The sequence below is a fragment of the Crinia signifera genome, chromosome 9 (genome assembly GCF_055691185.1).
Source record: "Crinia signifera chromosome 9, ASM5569118v1, whole genome shotgun sequence".
NCBI lineage: Eukaryota > Metazoa > Chordata > Amphibia > Anura > Myobatrachidae > Crinia > Crinia signifera.
In genome coordinates, this window is record NC_139225.1 from 49076977 (window position 1) to 49095941 (window position 18965).

At 44.4% G+C, this 18965-nt stretch overlaps 1 protein-coding gene across 1 annotated transcript in view; it reads left to right on the plus strand.

The window, feature by feature from the left end:
- LOC146036580 (ADP-ribosylation factor-like protein 13B) overlaps positions 1-18965 on the plus strand; it is a 103759-nt gene that overhangs the window by 39561 nt on the left and 45233 nt on the right. The window contains exons 4-6 of the mRNA XM_083160536.1: positions 987-1236; positions 6506-6611; positions 14045-14229. Of these exons, the coding sequence (XP_083016662.1) occupies positions 987-1236; positions 6506-6611; positions 14045-14229 (541 nt within the window). The remainder of the gene's footprint in view (positions 1-986; positions 1237-6505; positions 6612-14044; positions 14230-18965) is intronic.

Sequence of the window (18965 nt, forward strand, 5' to 3'; positions counted from 1 at the left end):
GAGTGATCCGTGCTGGGATGTTGATATGGGCAACCAATCAGAATCTAATTCTTATTTATTTAGCACTCTTTAGAAGATAATAGATATAGGCAGAGGAGGCTTCTGCTATAGGGCTGCAGGGCTGCAGCCCCTCCAGTCAAAATCTCAACACCAGAGTCAAAGACCCAGAGCTCCGGTGCCTCACCCTGCGCCCCCCCCCCCCCCCTACCTCCGGAGCTCTGGTGCTTGCTGGCTGTGTCTCTGACACGCTGGTAACCTCCTCTCACCAGGCTCCATGAAGCAGCAGTGCAGACACAGCAACAGCCCAACCCTGTGGGGAGGAGTTCATCATGTAGTAGTTTCCTACTATTGTAAGCTGCTACTGCTCATCATACACAGAGCCACATAGCTAGAAACTCCTCCCCTTCTTGGGCTGTCAGTACATGGAGCAATGACAGCAATAGCTTTCCAGCAGGAAGCCATTCTGTGCAGATCTCCAGAGCTACAGTGCTTCTATGGGCTGCTGCCTGTGCAGCCCAGCAGAAGCAAATCCTCTGCAGTAAGCATGCCCAGACTCCAGTGAGTCAGTGTGATGCAGCTGAAGAGAGGTGCATGGAAGTTTATTTTATTTTAATAATATTTGTGTGTAGATCTTTATTAAGCGTATCATTTTGTGTACTTTAATTAATATTAAAGTTATTAAAAGTGTGTATTTTGCTCTGCAAATAATTAATGACTGTTTGCAATGAGCAGTACCCAGGAAATTGCAGCCCCTTAAGTCTAAAGGCAGGAGCCGCCACTGGATATAGGGTGAACCAATCAGATTCTGTCTACTATCTTCTAGAGGGTGCTAAATAAATAAGAGGTATATTCTGATTGGTTGCCCATAGCAACATCACATGTGAAGTAGAATCCAATGGCATAAATAGACATATTAATCATAGTGCTTCCGGCATCTGCACTAAATTAAAGTAGTGTAAGTATATTTTTCCTTTATTTTCTTTCAGTTCCTACATGCCAGTTGTCTTCATCCAGTGATCCATATAGAACGGAACTTCGCCTTGATCAGTTTGACCTCACTCTTCTTGAGCTCCCCAGTGGACAAAAGGCAAGGGCCAACTGGAGGCTCTACTATCCTCATTCCCATGCGCTTGTCTTTGTGGTGGATGCCAGTGACCCTGGACGAATTAAGGAGGTCTCAAGCATCCTTACTAGCATCCTGAAGCACCCTAAAGTGGCTGGGAAACCACTATTAATGTAGGTTCTCAATATTTTTTTTTTATAATGCTAATAATAAATCTGAAATATAAGGTATGGGAGTTAGGGTGCATGAGAGCAGGAGGCTGGGCTATGAGGCATGATAGGGGTATGTGGGAAACACAGCGTCAGTGACTCCCCAGTGGTGGAAGTTACAGTTCAGGAGAGCAGGAAGCTGGGTAGTGATAGGGGTGTGTGGACATACGGGGGACTAAATAGGAGGGTGGGGGACACTGTGCAGCTTCTGCCAGTGGGTGAGGGTCCAGCGTGGCAGAACAGGAGTACAGGACAGTGCCCCTGAGTCAGTGTCTCCTCCTACTGGGTGGGAGTTAGGGTGCATGAGAGCAGGAGGTGGTAAAGCGGGATGCAGTTACAATCCCGGCGGTCGGGATCCCGGCGTTCAGAATCCCGACGCCGGAATCCCGACCGCCGAAATTCCGACACTTTCTCCCTCCTGGGGTGTCCACGACACCCCTGGAGGGAGAATAAATTAGTGTGCCGAGCGCAGCGAGGCACCGGGCCCGCTGCGTGGCAAGCGCAGCGAGCCCGCAAGGGGGGGCGATCCACGTCCCCCCCTTGTCGGCATTTCGGCTGTCGGGATTCCGGCGTCGGAATTCTGAACGCCGGGATCCCGACCGCCGGGATTCGATACTGAATCCGGTAAAGCATGATAGGGGAATGTGGGCAGCATAGGGTGAGCGGGTCCCCACTGGCAGAAGTTAGGGGGCAGGAGAACAGGAGGCAGGGCAGTGATAGAGGTGTGCCAGGGCAATGTTATATAGCATACAGCAAGCCTGGACGATCATCACTACTTTTGCTGGGTGGTAAAGCAGTATACCTGATGATCGGTCCAAACACCTAATCCCACTTTTCAGCACCCCAAAGGTGCGTTCCACTCAAGGGCGTAACTACCATAGGTGCAAGGGGTGCAGCTGCTATGGGGCCCAGAGCTGAAGGGGGCCCATCTTTGCTGTCTAGGTAATATGTTTTACATACATTTATCACCATCAGTTGCTAAATAGGGGGCCCTTACAAACTTTTGCTATGGGGCCCATGAACATCTAGGTACGCCTCTGGTTCCACTACATTGCTGGTGGCATCGTTGTAGCAGTGCCATGCAGGGCCTTGTGGGTAACACAGAGGTGTCATGAGCCAAGGTAGACACCCATATCCTGAGTCACCTTGAAAGCAAAAATTAAGGTCAGTACAGTTCAAAATACACAAATTGTGGTGAATACACTTGCGATGTCTGAATACTGATCACTGTGTTCTCAGGCGGATAAGAGTGTACCTCCACCACCGAAAAAAAACAGAATTAGGGCCACAGAAAAGGTCAAATTGACGATGTATAACCAACGGGGGTATCGCCCCCTGCAACTGACCTCTCTGTTGTGCCCTATGTCAAGGGCCCCAGGTGAGGCCCGAAACGCGTTGGTAGGAGGACCACACAAGGTAACTGCTGGGTGTTCCTGTGTCTTTTTTCCATCTGTAAGACACCCACCTTCTCCTCTAAACCCGGGTGAGGTAGAGGTGGTCGGAAGTTTTTTCCGTACCGGAGGGTTAAAATGTTGTTTTATTAGGGTCTTTATTAAGGTAGACAATTGAGTTAATAGAAAACAATAATTGAATAACAATCAGAATAATTAATTAATTGTCTTAATTATAGTTGAAAGGCAAGATTTGCAGGTCCATATATGTGAAGGGTATGCCAGCGTACACGGACGTACGCTCACTCTCACGAGCGGTGACATAAGCTGAGTTTTCCATTGAAAACAATAGCGACCCGTCCGTGCAAGCTGGCGTACGCTCAGATTTCTGCAAGAAGTCGGCGGGAAGACGGATGAGAGACGTCCGTAAACGGTGGCGTACGCTCTGTTGTACGCCAGTTGTCGGAGTCTAAGGGCTGATCCGTCCGTGTACGTTGGCGTACGCTCAATTGTACGCCACTCCCCTTAGACGTTGTTTCTGCCCGTACGTATGCGGCTGATTTGTGGGTGGACTTAACCCCAACGGCCGCGTACGGAGAGCGTACGTTAATATGGAACGTACGCACGTTTGCCCGCACCGATCAGAATAACCTCCATAGTCACCCCATTTTAGGATTAGTGTACTACCATAACTCGAAGGCACCATTCGGGTTCTAAAAAATAATAGGAATGTAAAAGGAGCACATTTTCAAAGCATTTTGACATGCTTAGACATAGTATAACCCCATCAATACAAATCATAATAGGAATATTAGAATTCACAATAGTATACATGTAAATATAAAGCTATCATCTGTCTGGAGCCCATCACTAACCTAAATAAACTTCCCCTTGACTCCCCACCCTGTATACCCTAACCCCAACCTTGGCATACCTCGATCCCTCACCCCATTTCCTTCTAACTATAATAACCTAACCACCCACACACCCAAAAGGATGATATAACATATAATGTACTGTACCAGGGAAATAAACTAATGACCTTTAACTAGGCTAAGCCTGACTCTACCATCAGAAAGGGGCATAGCAGGTCTTCTACATATAAAATATTTAGAATCATAATATACAATATAAGGATAAACAGGATATTCTATTATACATCAACAGTCAACAAACATTAAAAAGAAAAAAATATGCATAGTTGGGATGGGCTCCGTCAGCGATAAAGATATAAAAAGCATTAGTCTGACCAAATTTCAACATCTTGAAAGGATATAAATATAATACCAGTCCCATACCAAAGCACTCCAGGGTATGCAATTGAACATTCAGTGTAGACATAAAATGATTGTTGGAGTGTCAAGTTATCTAACATAAGTATGGGGAGGATAATTGGGAAACCACAGTATCATCACAGCATCCAGATATGAAGTAGCAATAATGCTTTAATTTGGGCAGCGTGTAAATAGTCACAGGATTCGTAGGAGGAGCATGGTTACAGCTGATAGATATATCGTCCTCAACTCAATCATCACATTCATCATGAGTCCAAGAGGGGGATAGTGTATCCAAATATACAACTTCTGCATTTGCAGGTATTGTGGGATTACAACAAATCTGCAACCCCATTGTCACCTTTCGCAGAGGTACAGGAGGGATCCTGTGCAACCAATTGTATAACTGCAGGATTTGTAGAAATTGCAGGCGTAAAACAGATAGGCAAAGCGTCATCCACCCCTTCATCACAGTTCTCCGGGGTACATGAGGGTGAAAGCAAATTCAATTGTACAGTATCAGGATTTGTAGGAGTTGCAGGGTTATAAATAACAGGTAGGCACAACAAATTCAACCCCTCCATCACATGGCTCAGTGCATCAAATTTATGAATGAGTCTTTGAGTAGAGGCATGGATAACCTAAAGAAGTCTTTGTGGAGGAAGCCAGGAGTCTCCAGACAGTGCAACCAAGCACTTAAAAGGACCCCAAAGCTGCTCCGGGCAGTCAAGAAGAGGGAACAGCCGATGCAGACCGTAACACCACACTGGGGGTCACCACCACAGAGAATGCTGGGTCGCAGGGAAACACAAACAGGAGAAAAAACTCTGCAGGGCTGCTGCAGGAGATAAAGGAGAGGTTACCCAATGTCTGTAATCTATCTGAAATTGGAAGTGCTGCCTTAAAGGATGATTTTAACAGGATTTAAGGTGGGAGACCCAGCAGACTTGTCTTACTCCTAGTTACTGTAGGCCAGGGGTGTCCAAACTTTTTGCAACGAGGGCCAGATTTGGTGAAGTGTAAATGTGTGGGGGCCGACCATTCAGCCTGACATTCTTTGAATCATTAATCACATCAGAATGGTCCCCCACTCTGCCCACATTCACTCTATGTCCCCCAGCCTGCCCCTTCCCTGTATTTCCCCCAGCCTGCCCCCATTCACTGTATGTCCCCCAGCCTGCCCCTCCTTCACTGTATGTCCCCCATTCACTATATGTTCCCCACTCTGCACCCATTCACTTTGTCCCCTGACCTGCCCCCCTTCTCTTAATGTCCATCAATGCCTCCATTCATTGTATGTACCCAAGCCTGACCCTCCTTCACTGTATGACTCCCATTCACTGTATGACCCCCATTCACTATGTACCCCACTCTGCCCCATTCACTGTATGTCCCCCAGCCTGCCCCTGCCCCCCCTTCTCTGAATGGCCATCACTGCCTGCATTCACTGTATGTCCCCCAGCCTGACCCTCCTTCACTGTATGTCCCCCGCTCTGCCCCCTCCCTTCTCTGTATGTTTCCTAGCCCCTTGTGTGAGCCAGAGGAAGGAGAGGCAAAGCAAGCACTGCAAGGACAGGAGATGCTTGGGCTCCCGCTGCTGCCCTCCTCCACTCTGCATGTTATGGGAGCAAGCTTCCCCCTTGCTGCCCCCCTCCCCAAACACTGCTGTCACTGTGATTGTGGAGTAGGGCTATATACGATTGCAGCAGCAGGGGTAGAACACCAAACACATCTGACTGTGGAGGCCGGCGCCTCCTTACTGCAACAGACAGCAAGGTAAAGGAATGCTCGTCGGGGCCCCACCTTTAGTGTCCTGTGCTGTGCTTCCCACATCTGATGCTTCCAGCTGGAGGCTGTGGGCCGCTTGAAATTACAGCACGGGCCGCATTTGGCCCCCGGGCCTGACTTTAGAGATGCCTGCTCTAGGCCATGCACTCCAAGGTGGCATCTTAGAAGAAGGTGTTGAATTTGACACCATAACAATGTGAAAAACTCGTGTCTACCTTTTCCATGTCATGCTTTTGGCAAGGTTGATCTTGTATATGTAAACCCTGTATTGGGTATTGATGGCAGTATGGGGGGCACTAGAATTAAGTTTTGCCTAGGGTGCCGAGAAACCTTACACCACTGTCAACCATGTGCATGTCAACCTATTGAATGTTGACCTTGACATTGTCTGTGACCTATACCAGACCATTATGTGCTGAGTTACAGAGCAGGCGGCCTGCCAGACTAGAGGTGGAGCTACAGTTGGGTCTCAGGTGGAGCCTCAGGCATATTCAGGACAGACCCACCAGATTATCTGACAGATTATCTGATGGGCCGTGGGGTGGGCAGGTCTTCGGCTGGTCAGTTTGGAGTTCTGTGGTCCTGTTTTCAATGGGGGGGGGGGGTCTGGAGCTGCAGCTCCATTCACCCATTTGTTAATACAGCCCTGTCCTTTCTACTTTCTATGTTTTGTTTGGATACAAAAATTGCATTATGTGCAACTAACACTCATTTCTACACATCAATCTTTCATGCAAGTGAATTCCCATATTCAATGGAAATAACCTTCTTCTTTTTCAGATTAGCCAATAAGCAGGACAAAGCTGGTGCACTTCTCCCCAGTGAAGTTATCGAGTTGCTGTCACTAGAAAAACTGGTGAATGAGAATAAGACCCTCTGCAGAATCGTATGTCATGTCATCTTTTCCATTTTGTACTACAGTAGAAGCTATTTAGAGATAACCTATTGTTTAAAGTTCAGTATGATTTACCAGCATTCCAGCGGTCCCCAGCGGGGAAGGGGTGAAAAGAGGCCACTTGTGGGATCGCTTTGCTCGCCATGCTGCAGACCATGCTTGCTACCAAGTTATATTCCCCCTCTATGGAGGTTGTGGACCTCTATAAGGAGAAAAGGTCCTGTGCATCGGGATTCCAGATAGCAGTAATGTTAGCAGTTGGGATTTTGGTGCTGGGATTTTGACTTCTGGGCTCCTGATTGTCATCACGTGCAAGATAAAGTATGTGTCCCCTTTGGAATTATCTGGATTTTTGCATAAATTGGTCATAAAATGTGTTCTGATCTTCATCCAAGTCACAACAATAGACAAACACAGTCTGCTTAAACTAATACCACACAAACAATTACATGTATATTTTCTCATATTTTTATTGAACACACCATGTAAACATGTACAGTGCAGGGTAGACAAAGTATGTTAACCCCTAGGCTAATGACTTCTCCAAGAACTAATTGGAGTAAAGAGTCAGCCAACCTGGAGTCCAATCAATGAGACAAATTGGAGGTGTTAGTTAAAGTTACCCTGCCCTATAAAACAGACACACACACACACACACACACACACACACACACACACACACCAGTTTTGAGTTTGCTATTCTCAAGAAGCATTGCCTGATGCGAACCATGCCTCACACAAAAGAGCTCTCAGAAGAACAATAAACAAGAATGGAGTTCATGGGAGGACACCACGGAGGAAGACACTGCTGTCCACAAAAAAAAACATTGCTGCACATTTGAAGTTTGCAAAAAAACGCCTGGATGTTCCACAGCACTACTGGAAAAATATTCTGTGGACAGATGAAACCAAAGTTGAATTGTCTGGAAGGATCACACAACATCATGTGTGGAGACAAAAAGTCACAGCGCACCAACATCAAAACCTCATCCCAACTGTGAAGTATGGTGGAGGGGCATCATGGTTTAGGGCTGCTTTTCTGCCTCAGGGTCTAGACAGATTGCTGTCTTTGAGGGAAAAATGAATTACCAAGTTTATCAAGCTATTTAGCAGGAGAACTTAAGGCCATCTGTCTACCAACTGAAGCTCAACAGAAGATGGGTGATGCACCAGGACAATGACCCATAACACTACCGGTGGTCTGACAGGGGTGATACCAACACACAGGGGCTATTTTATTGAATCCTCACTACTTATATCCAAGCTGTAATGTGTATTGAACTGTGGCGCTCTTTATTTGTACTGTATTTTTGTTATTTATTCAATTTTATGCCAAGCTTTGTCTCCCTGTATTGTTCCTTTGTACAGCGCTGCGAAACACTTGTGGCGCCTTATAAATAAAATTATAATAATAATAATAAATTCTCCCTTGTGGGGGTCCACAACCCCCATGGAGGGAGCAAAGAACCTGTGTTGAGCGTAGCGAGCCACCGGGCCTGCAGCGTGGCGAGTGCAGCGAGCCCGCAATGGGCTTCTTTGCACTTTGACCCCTGTCGGGATCCTGATGTCGGGATACTGACTGTCGGGATCCCCACTGTCGGAAGTGCATACCACAACCGAGTTCACATACTTTGTCCTCCCTGCACTGTGAATGTTTACATGGTGTGTTCAATAAAAACATGAGAACATATAATTGTTTGTGTGGTATTAGTTTAAGCAAACTGTGTTTGTGACTTAGATGAAGAAAATAACAAATTTTATGACCAATTTATGCAGAAATCCAGGTGTCTAAGGGGGTTCACATACTTTTTCTTGCAACTGTATTAACTGCACACCATTTACAGTTATTAAGTTTCCCCACCTTGTTTACATGTGCCACTTTGTGATGGCTTGGTCTTTTAAACAGGACATTTTTTACAAATAGTTAAACAAGCATTATTCTGTAAAATAAAGAGGGTAGTACTTACTTTAATTATTTTATTTGTAATAAGCTTAGATTATTTTCTAATAATGTTATCTAGCCAGCCAAGCTAGCTTTAGTGATAATGAAGATAAACATATTATAATAGCTAAAACTTTGAAGGTGCAATCACAATGTCGACAGTCATAATTTTGAAAGTTATGTTGTCAACATTGCATTGTATAAAATATTGACATCAGGATTCAGGGGCAAACGCAGGATTTTCAGAAGGGGGTTTCCAGAGGGGCGGAGCAAAGCACAGAGATGGACACTTAGGTGACCCAGTATATGCCGGGTCAGTTAAAGTATTATAGATAGACCAAATGTATATAAATAATAATAATAATATACACACACACATATATATATATATATATATATATATATATATATACATACATAACAGCAGTGTAGACCCCTGGGCATAGCAATGTATTGGGGCCCCTACCGATCCTCCAGCAGTAGGGGTGGGGGAAGCTTTGATGTCCCGCGACTGGTAGGGGGTATTATATCAACCGCTCAGCATGTAGGGCCTGGATCAGTAAATTTCCACTAATTGCCCCTTTACTGCACAGATGGTGTGAGATGGGGTGGGAGAAGGGGGCATTGGGCTGAATGAAGGGGCCCTAATACATTACTTCCAGGGTGGTAGAGGATGTTTAATATGCAGAGGAGGGGTGTTTAGTGGAGTGGGCTTATTATTCATAATTTTCTGGTGGGAGGACAACTTGCTTGACTGCAGATATCTCCAGTTCCCAGAAATAGATTTCTTAGATTTTAATGGAATTAAAAACTAGAGAATCCCACCTACCAAAAGTTGTTGGGGACTAGGGGATCAGAGTTCAGGAGGCAAAACAATCTGCCAACAAGAATATAAAACTACATACCAGGTGTATGGAGCTGGAGCAGTAACCAGCTGCTGGAAGGCTGATATCTCTGATTCTGGGAACAGTAGAGACAAGCTGCTAGTGTCCATCAAAGGGGAAGAGTCTCAGCTTTGGGAATATATCCTCAGAAAAACTCTAAGTCAGACAGAACCTGAAATATCTGACTGGGAAGAGCAATTAACAGGCTTGGATGGGGATCACTGCTTTGAGGTCAGATATCTCCGGTTCCCAAGGGCCGATTTTTAAAATTCTTGTACCCATGGAAAGAGGAGACCCTCAGCTTTCAGCCTAACGCCCTTAGACTCCTGGGGGGGTTTTCTGGGTACTCAGAAACCCCCCCTGCGTGCGTTACTGGGATTGTGAAAAGTTAACAATAGACAGAATACTATAACACAGGTATCCTAAGGCAAGCTCAGGAAAGACAGAATCCTTAGGGTTGTCCTTCTGCTACACAAGATGTTTATGTCCTCCCTGAGCTTACCTCAGGGTATCTGTTATGGTGTAATTTAGTGCTATGGGCCCTACACATGGAGAGATTGTGCCAGACATTCAGAATAGGAGATTCAGTATGAGAGATTTACAGTCTCTCTTTATTCGTCATTCCTTCCGGGTACACAAGATTTCATAAATTCTCATATGAATCCAACATACACATAGATGAAGAAAAAAAAATTAATATAGTGAAGCAAGTTTTTAATACATTATATTAATTTCAGAGCAAACAATTGCCAGCTAAACAAATAATTGCACACTTTGAGACTACCTCCTGATGATTTAAGGTTTTTTTACTATTTGTTTTAATGTGATTTTTAGGGGGAAATTTACTATTGCGGCCAAATACGGCTGTACAAAAGAGTATGAACGACCCAAAAACACGAATGAGAAATACGTCAAATTTACTAAGCTGTTGTATTTTACTCATTTGTATTTTCTGATGTCATAGCCGTTCGTATTCGTAACGGGTCATATACGTATTTGGCTGTCCCCAGTGCCCAAGGGCGGTGGGCAACGGTCTGATTGGAGTGTTAAAAATAGAATAAACTATTCTACATTGTTGTTGAACTACAAGTCCCAGCAAGCCTGCACCGCATGCTGGTACTTAGATAACCACAAGTCCCAGCATGCGGAACAATAGAGTGTCCACTGGTACTTGTAGTTCCATATAAATGCAAATAGTAAAAAAAAAAACACAGACATAATAAAAGTAGAACTTTATTACATACTACAATGACACACACTATATGTACCTATAGGTCCACCGCAGTTCGGTCCCCTTTTCCAGTAGAATCCATTTGGATACCTGTGGAAGGAAATTATACTTGCCATGCCATGAAGCGAAGATCCCGTCCTTCTTAACCGTACACCCCTGGGGAAAGCAGCAAGAATGTGTTTGTTGATATTCCCGGCTCCTCCCCTGAACCGGGAGTTAGTCCTGCCACCAGCCAAACAGGAGCGGAGATCTGCCCATGCCCGCTCCTGATTGGCTGTTTGGTGGGACTAACTCCCAGTTCAGGGAGAGGACCCAAGAATGTCCACAAACACATTCTTGCTGCGTTCCCCCACGTGTGCATCAGCTAAAAGAGGAGGACATATGTCTGCAGTAGCGGGCCCCGATATAGAGAGCACCAGCCCCCAGGTGCTTAGAAGTCTCGGCAAACCCTGGCATCAAGCGGCAACTTTCCCAAAGGCCTGCTGCTTCCTCCAGCTGCTGCAACCTCCTCCTCCTTCAGCTGCACGGAAGTCACCACTGCGGCCGGTTGCCCAGGTACCTTCACCACCGCAGGAACCCGAGGACCCTTCACCGGCTTCAGTGATCACTCATGCGGAGATGTGCAGGGCCTTCTGAGCGATTGCTTTGAATTTAACCACAGGTTAAAAACCTTATATATGCAAGGTTTGGTGTAGGAGCCCTGGGCGGACACGTCTAGTCTCCCTCACAGCTAGGCCACGCCCTCGAATTCAAACCTCTTTAATGCATGTCAGTGTCCAGTTTGCTTTTGCTGCTGTACTTGAGCAGTGTGCACTATTACCCAATCTTTTATCTACAGATGGAGCCGGCTCCATCTTTGCAGTGGAAGGCCATTCTACCGACATCCACCGCCAGGGACGCGTGCGCATGAGCCTCATGCGCGCGCCCTGTGGCGACAGAGCTTGGCGGGGATCCCCGCTGCTTCCCCCGCCATCGCCACTGGTCCTCCTCGCCGCCCCGACCCCCCCCCCCCCCCGAACTGGGCAGTGTCTCCCTGAAGCGGGGACTTGCAGGGAGACGCTGCCCAGCCGCCGTGATCCGCAGTGATACTAGGATGCTCGTGAGTCTCATGTCCCAGTCTCCATCACCGGCGCTTGCCAGTGAAAGGCATCTGGCGAGCACTGGCCAAAGATGGAGCCGGCTCCATCTGTATGATGACCCCCAAGTCCTTCCCTACAGCACAGTGCCTTATAATACTCCATTTAGCCTATAAGTAGCTTGTTCATTGTTTTTCCCATAATGAATTACATTTTCAACGTTAAACTGCATTTTCTACCTTTCCACTCACCTTTCCAGTTTATTTAAGTCCCTTTGTAGTGTTTCCACATCCTTTCCTAGACGTTGTCGACCCAGGGACCAGATGCCTCTGTAAACATGCTGTTGAGAGGGATGTCTATTTGAAAAGTGTAGTTTGATCTAACTTGACTTAAATCATGGGTGTATTTGCATAAATGATACTAGGTAAATTCTCGTGTATTAGTGTTGTCTATGGATATGACATCCAAATTTGACCGATGGTTATTTGATTACATATCCCTGTCCTTGCTGTGTTTTGTGCTTCTATTGTCTTCTAGAGATAATATGAAGAAACTGTTGCTCATCTCTCACTGCACAACTTTTCGCTGCTAGGTCTGCTAAAAACATAGATTATCCAAATGGTTGTACAAACTACAGATGTTTATTCATGGTACGGAGCATACCATCATGGTATGCTACATGATGTAAATAGTCAGACATGGATATCACCCATAGAGGTTAATGGTGTGTGCAATAGTGAAACTAGGGCTAAGTGGGAGGTCCCTGGGTGCACCCGGGTATCACCTGCTGAGCACCGAATCCTCAGTGACAGGAGTCGGTGTTGCACTGTAAATGGTATGCTGCACCCAGCTCCTGTCACAGTGTAGGAACTGACACTGCATTCCAGTCAGTCTCCAGGGCTGCCTGCATCCCTAGGACTAAAACAGGGAACTTCCTACCAGAACAACCACACCCCCTTCCCATGAGGCCACACCCACTTAGGAATTTATTTTCCTAGAGCCTCAGTAAATGCCAGCATGGCCTAAGTATAGGCCTGTTAGTGAACAAATCATCTCACAGTTTCATATGATTCCCAATCCTGTATTTGAACATACAAATCACCTCCATTTCTGAATGAATGAAAACATATTTAGCCTGGTTAACCTATCATTGGGCCAGATTCTTTAAGCTTCAAAAGTTATAAAATGGAGAGTGATAAACAGTAAGCCAATCAGCTCCTGCCTGACTTTTTTCAAACACAGTTTGTGACATGGCAGGTAGGAGCTGATTGGCTGGCTGTTTATCACTTTCCATTTTATCACTTTTGAAGCTTAGAGAATCTGGCACTTTGTATTCTAGCGATTCAAGACCTTTTACCGGTTTACCTATTTCTCTGTACCTGTTCCAATTCATTTATTTCCTTTATAAGGTGCAGTGCCCAGAACTGAACACAGTATTCTGTGTGGTCTCAGCAATGCCTTGTTCTTTGCACTATCACATTGGCATCCCTTGAACCCATTCCCCTTTTAATGTATGCCAGTGTCCGGTTTGCTTTTGCTGCTGCACTTGAGCAGTGTGCACTATTATCCAATTTTTCATCTATGATGACCCCCAAGTCCTTCTCTACAGCATAATTCTTATATTAACTCCATTTAGCAGCTTGTTACATTTATCAATGTTAAAATGCATTTTACACCTTTCCGCCCGCCTTTCCAGTTTAATTATGTCACTTTGTAGTGCTAATTAAGTCACTCATAGTTACTGCTAGCACCACCACCATGTGGACTATATACCTTCCTGTACCAGGTGTCCAATGAGGTAGGGATGCCACTCACCATGCACACACTTGCTGTGACAGCTAGGCATTGTAGCAATGGGCCTTATTCTAGTTCACTCTTTCTGACAAAATCTTTCTTAGATGGACAAAACCATGTGCACTGCAGGGGGCAGATGTAAAATGTGCAGAGAGAATTAGATTTGGGTGAGTTAGTTTGTTTCTCTGCAGGGAAAATACTGGCTGCTTTATTTTTACACTGCAGTATAGATCTCACTTTGAAGTAAAACCCCACCCAAATCTAATTCTCTCTGCACAAGTTACATCTGCCCCACCTGCAGTGCACATGGTTTTGTCCATCTAAGAAGGATTTTGTCAGAAAGAGTGAACTAGAATGAGGCCCAATATACTATAATAAATTGGATATGTCACTGTGGGTTGTAGAGAACCACAGTATTTACCAGAAAGTGATGAAGAAAAACAAAAGAATGTTGAACAATTACCATCTTGAATATTTTCATGTCTTTCATTTTCCAGGAACCATGTTCTGCGAGCACAGACTTCCATTTGCAACATGATTGGGCTATTCTAAAGGGTCTGCGCTGGGTCTTGAGGTCTGTGACTCTCAGCTATAGCACCCTAAGTGCACGGATATTGCAAGAGAGTAAAGAGCAAAAAGAGAACATGCACCTGAGGGCATCTGTGAGACCTCAGAATGACAGGTAATATAGAACAATCATTTCATAGTCCTAACTATAGGCCATACAACACACCTATAGAGACCAAGGTAAAATTTACTAAGCAACATTTTTTTGAACCTTTAAACCATGGGATGTACCCAGAAATACAGTAGGGGATGTGAATAATGCAGGACTGACAACCTATGACAGTATGAAAATCTCAAACACCATGTGATTTAGTACATGCCTGTGAATTGCCTACATTAGGTAGCAGAATAAACAAAGAAAGAAATCTAAAAAAAACTCCCCTCCTTATTCAACAGCCAAGGATTCTCTGCATGGAGCCCAGTCATCAAGGTTGGGTCAGTTTACGAGAAGGGGGTTCCACTGCCATGCAATGACACTATCTTGTGACACTATATTTTTTGGAACAATGCTAAAGCCTTCTGTAGCTCCTATGCAGTGTCTTCTTTAGGAAGATGAACAAAAAGATGCCACTGGACATGTAAATGGAGGTAGAAGGGTGTCGGGGACACAGATTGCCACACTGGTTGGTCCTTGGGGTAGGATGTAGTCTGGGCAGGGCCAGAAACATAAAACTTGGGGCAAGCACACTCAAGTCTTTGGGACCCTACATCCCTCCCTGGTAGGTACAGTCCAGTCGGCCATTGGCTAACCCTCCTGTATCTCTCCATCCTCATCCCCACCTATGTCTCTAAGGGCAGGATGCATTAAACAACACATTTTGCATGTAATACATCCCGCCTCATGGCCACACAACTCAAGTTACTTATTAATACTCTAGGGTTGAAGATGTTCTCAAAGGACAGTTTTCCCGATGGGTGCTATCCTTGGATCCCTCTAAAGTAGAAACACAGAAAGAAGCCCATTGGTTTCTATAGAGTAACTTCATCTAACAATGGCATTCTGGAGCTTAGTGTATATTACAAAAGTGATCAAATCTCCAAAAACTGCCTCTTCAGATGCTTGTTCACACATTAAGGTTTACCTAACCTGCTCTTAGTTTTATTTCCCCAAATATCTCAAGCCTTATCCTCCCTTGTCACCGCAGTCTCATTCTTGTCTGTGTCCCTCATCTTCACTACCCCCAACTCCATGTGTCTCAGCTTCACTTCTACCCTTGATCTCTCAGCCCGGCTAACTCCATGCATCTCCATGCATCTCTTAGCCCCCACATGTCTGCATTCTCCTCTATGTGTCTCTGCCTCATTTGCTCTCCTGTTGTGTTTATCAGCCTCACTCTCCCTCCACGTCTCTTTCCACCAATTCCACCAAACCTCGCCCGCCTTGCAGCATGTGTTCACACGCAGAACCTGCAAATGGATGTTTAAGATACACATCTATTTGCAGCCTGTGGATGAACACCCACATCATTCAATGGTTTTCGACCATCGAATGATGTGGAACCTTGCACGTATATCTTTTTTTTTTTATTTAAATATTTCTTTATTGGTCATTTTATATAAAAAAATTGACACAGAGGGTGAGATTTAATGGGATGAGAGATCCAGAAAGTGAGAGATTTGGTGAGAAATCTCCAGTTTTTTTAAAGCGGCAATCATTTACACTTCAAACTCAAACTGGTTTTGCAGTGTAAAGGTTTGCCGCTTTAAAAAAACTGGAGATTTCTCACCAAATCTCTCACTTTCTGAATCTCTCATCCCATTAAATCTCACCCAGAATGTTTCATTTTGTCGCAGTTCTTCAAGTATACATTACTTTTCTGATTTCAAGCTATACATTTTTGTTTTTTTCCATCAAATATATACATGAGTATATTAGTGTGTTTATCCTTATAGTTCACATTATTTTTGTGTTGGACCTATCGGCAGTGTTTCTCCTATGTCTTATTTGATCTCTTGATCATTTCTATATGTGATTATTATTTTATTTCATGAATATTTTTAATTATTAACTTCTATTTTTTTCTCCCAATCCGTGTCTTATACTGTATAATATTTCTTTTAGTGCTTTTTTAATTATGCGTGTGTCTTTAACTACTATATTATCATTCATTTGTTTCTTGTTCTTCTATCTTACGATTCATTACTATGTGTATTTTCCTTATTGACCTTTTCAAACCATCTTTGAGACCTGTGGATTTCTCAACTCACCCAGTGTTTTATGGGAGCACACGGCCCAAGGTCCAACACTCTTGTTTTAACACATTTAAGACATAACAATTTAACATTGACATTACAATACATTCTGTTCATTCCCTTTCCCTATCCCTTCCCCCTCCTGTCTCTTTAAGGTTAACAAGTTTACATATCCCTGCCCTCCCTCTAGCTTCTCCCTACGAGGTCAGTCTCAGTTAACCTCCCTTATTTTTGCCCATTTCTTCCAGATCGTCAAAAACTTTTGTTCCGTCCCTTTTGCTACGTATATGTATCTTTCATGCTCCATTGTGCTATTGATCAAGGCTGTCCACGTGCATATTTCAGGCCCCTCCTTTGACATCCATTTCCTAGCTATACATATTTTAGCCAGGGTACATAAATTAATTAACAATGATCTTTCCCCCTATCCAAGGGTGAGTCTTCACTTATGGCCAAAATACAACTCCTAGGGGTCCACGCATCTTAGGGATGCCCAACGCCACCATTATCTCAATGATCTTGTCCCAGAATGCCATTACTCTTGGGCATGACCATATTAAGTGGAAGAATGACCCATTACTATCCGAGCATTTAGGACAATTAGTATAGGCTCTGCCTCCAAATTTGTACAGGCGCTCGGGAGTAATATATGTCCTATGAGTTATGTATAATTGGACATGTTGGAATCTAGCCTGATTGGTCGCCTTCTGTACATTGGCCAGTGCTTCCTCCCATTCTTCTCCTGATATCTCTCCCACATCTCTTTCCCACTTAGCTCTCAACTCTTCAAGTCCATCTTTTTGTAGTTCTCTTAAAATATATCTATAAAAATAGGAGACCTCATGCCCTACCTGTGCTCTCTTAAGTAATTTTTTAATTAACGATTCTTCTATATTAGGTATCCCATTCTCAAACTGCACCCCTAGGGCGTATCTCAGCTGGAAATATCTAAACAGATAATTACTAGGTAAAGAGAATTCTGTTTTTAATGAAAAAAATGACCTAAGCCCCTTACTGTCATAAAGCTGCCCAATCTCAAATAACCCCATTGACCCCCAAGTCCTGCCCACCTGCAACTCGTCTAATTCATTTAAGCATTGGGCGTTGTAAAGTGGTGTCTCTGGGTCTAATCCTTGGCTTCCCAATATCGCTTCCACTTGTCTCCATACCATAGCTGCTTGCTTAACAATAGGTGGCCATTTACAGTACATATTTCCCATAAGTAGCATTTGTAGGGGGGTATGTATACTGACTCTATCATGGCTTCTATCATTTCCGTTTCCTGCCTTTTTTTATCCATGATTTAAGAAATGCCATCTGTGTTGACAGGTAGTACAGCCGAAAATCAGGCAGTGCTAGGCCTCCCTCCATTTTAGGTCTGGATAAAATATTTTGTCTGATTCGGGCCCTCTTATTGCCCCACAACAGTGAGGAAATCAGTCCCTCCAGTAATCCTAAAGTGTTTTCGGGGCAAGTAAGTTGGAGCGTTTTGTAAAATGTATAACAATTTGGCTGAATTATCATTTTAACCAGGTTAACTCTTCCCGTAAGGGTCAATGGTAGCCTCCCCCATGGGCCAATTTTAGACTTAATATAACTATTTTGAGGGGCTAAGTTAAGGAGTTAAAACTTTGTTATGTCTCTAGAAATCTGTATTCCCAAGTACTGGAATTCATCCACGACTTCTAAGGGGGTAGGCACCAGCACAGCTAGGGGCTACAAGTCTCTTAGGGGTAATATACATGATTTACCCCAGTTGATCCTCAGGCCTGAGTAATTCTCAAAGACATTTATTAAATTCAGTACTTCAGGCAAGTCCTTAACGTAATTATGTAGGAATAATAGGACATCATCCGCGTATAGAGCTATACGGTCCTTTGTTCCCACCCTTAGGCCCTGGATCTCCAGGCTTCCTCTTAGCAGCCATGCCAACGGCTCCATCGCAATTGCGAATAGGGCCGGGGACAATGGGCAACCTTGCCGAGTGCCCCTCTCAATACTAAAGCTGGGAGAGATATAACTATTTGCCGACACCCTTGCCATCGGGTCCGCATATAGTAATTTCACCCATTTGATAAATGCCGGCCCTATCTCTAGCCACTCCAAAACTTCCCACAGGAATTTCCATTCGATAGTAGGATAGAAGGCCTTGGCGGCATCTAAAGAGATAACTGCTGGTGTTCCCTCCTCCTTCTTTTTACACTGCAGATGACAATACAGTCTTCTAAGGTTAGTTGTTGTTGACCTCCCTGGCAGAAATCCAGATTGGTCAGGATGTATTATTTCAACAAGGGCCCTATTCAATCGTGTAGATAATACTTTAGCCAAAATCTTTACGTCATTGGTTAATAGGGAGATAGGTCTATAAGATTCCCTCAGTCTGGGGTCTTTATCCTTCTTTGGTATATTTAATGTAAGGGCTTCTGACATAGAGGCCTACTATCATATAACTTGCTAAAGAGGTCTAGTAGTTTTGGGGCGAAAAATTTGCTATATTTCTTATATATCTCTTGGGGAATGCCATCCGTCCCAGGCGCCTTACCCCCAGGGACTGCCTTTATCACTTCTTCTATCTCATAAAGAGTAAGTGGGGCTTCTAATTTGCTTCTTATAGTCTTATAGTCTTATAGTAGGTGAAGCTGAAAAAAGACTTGCGTC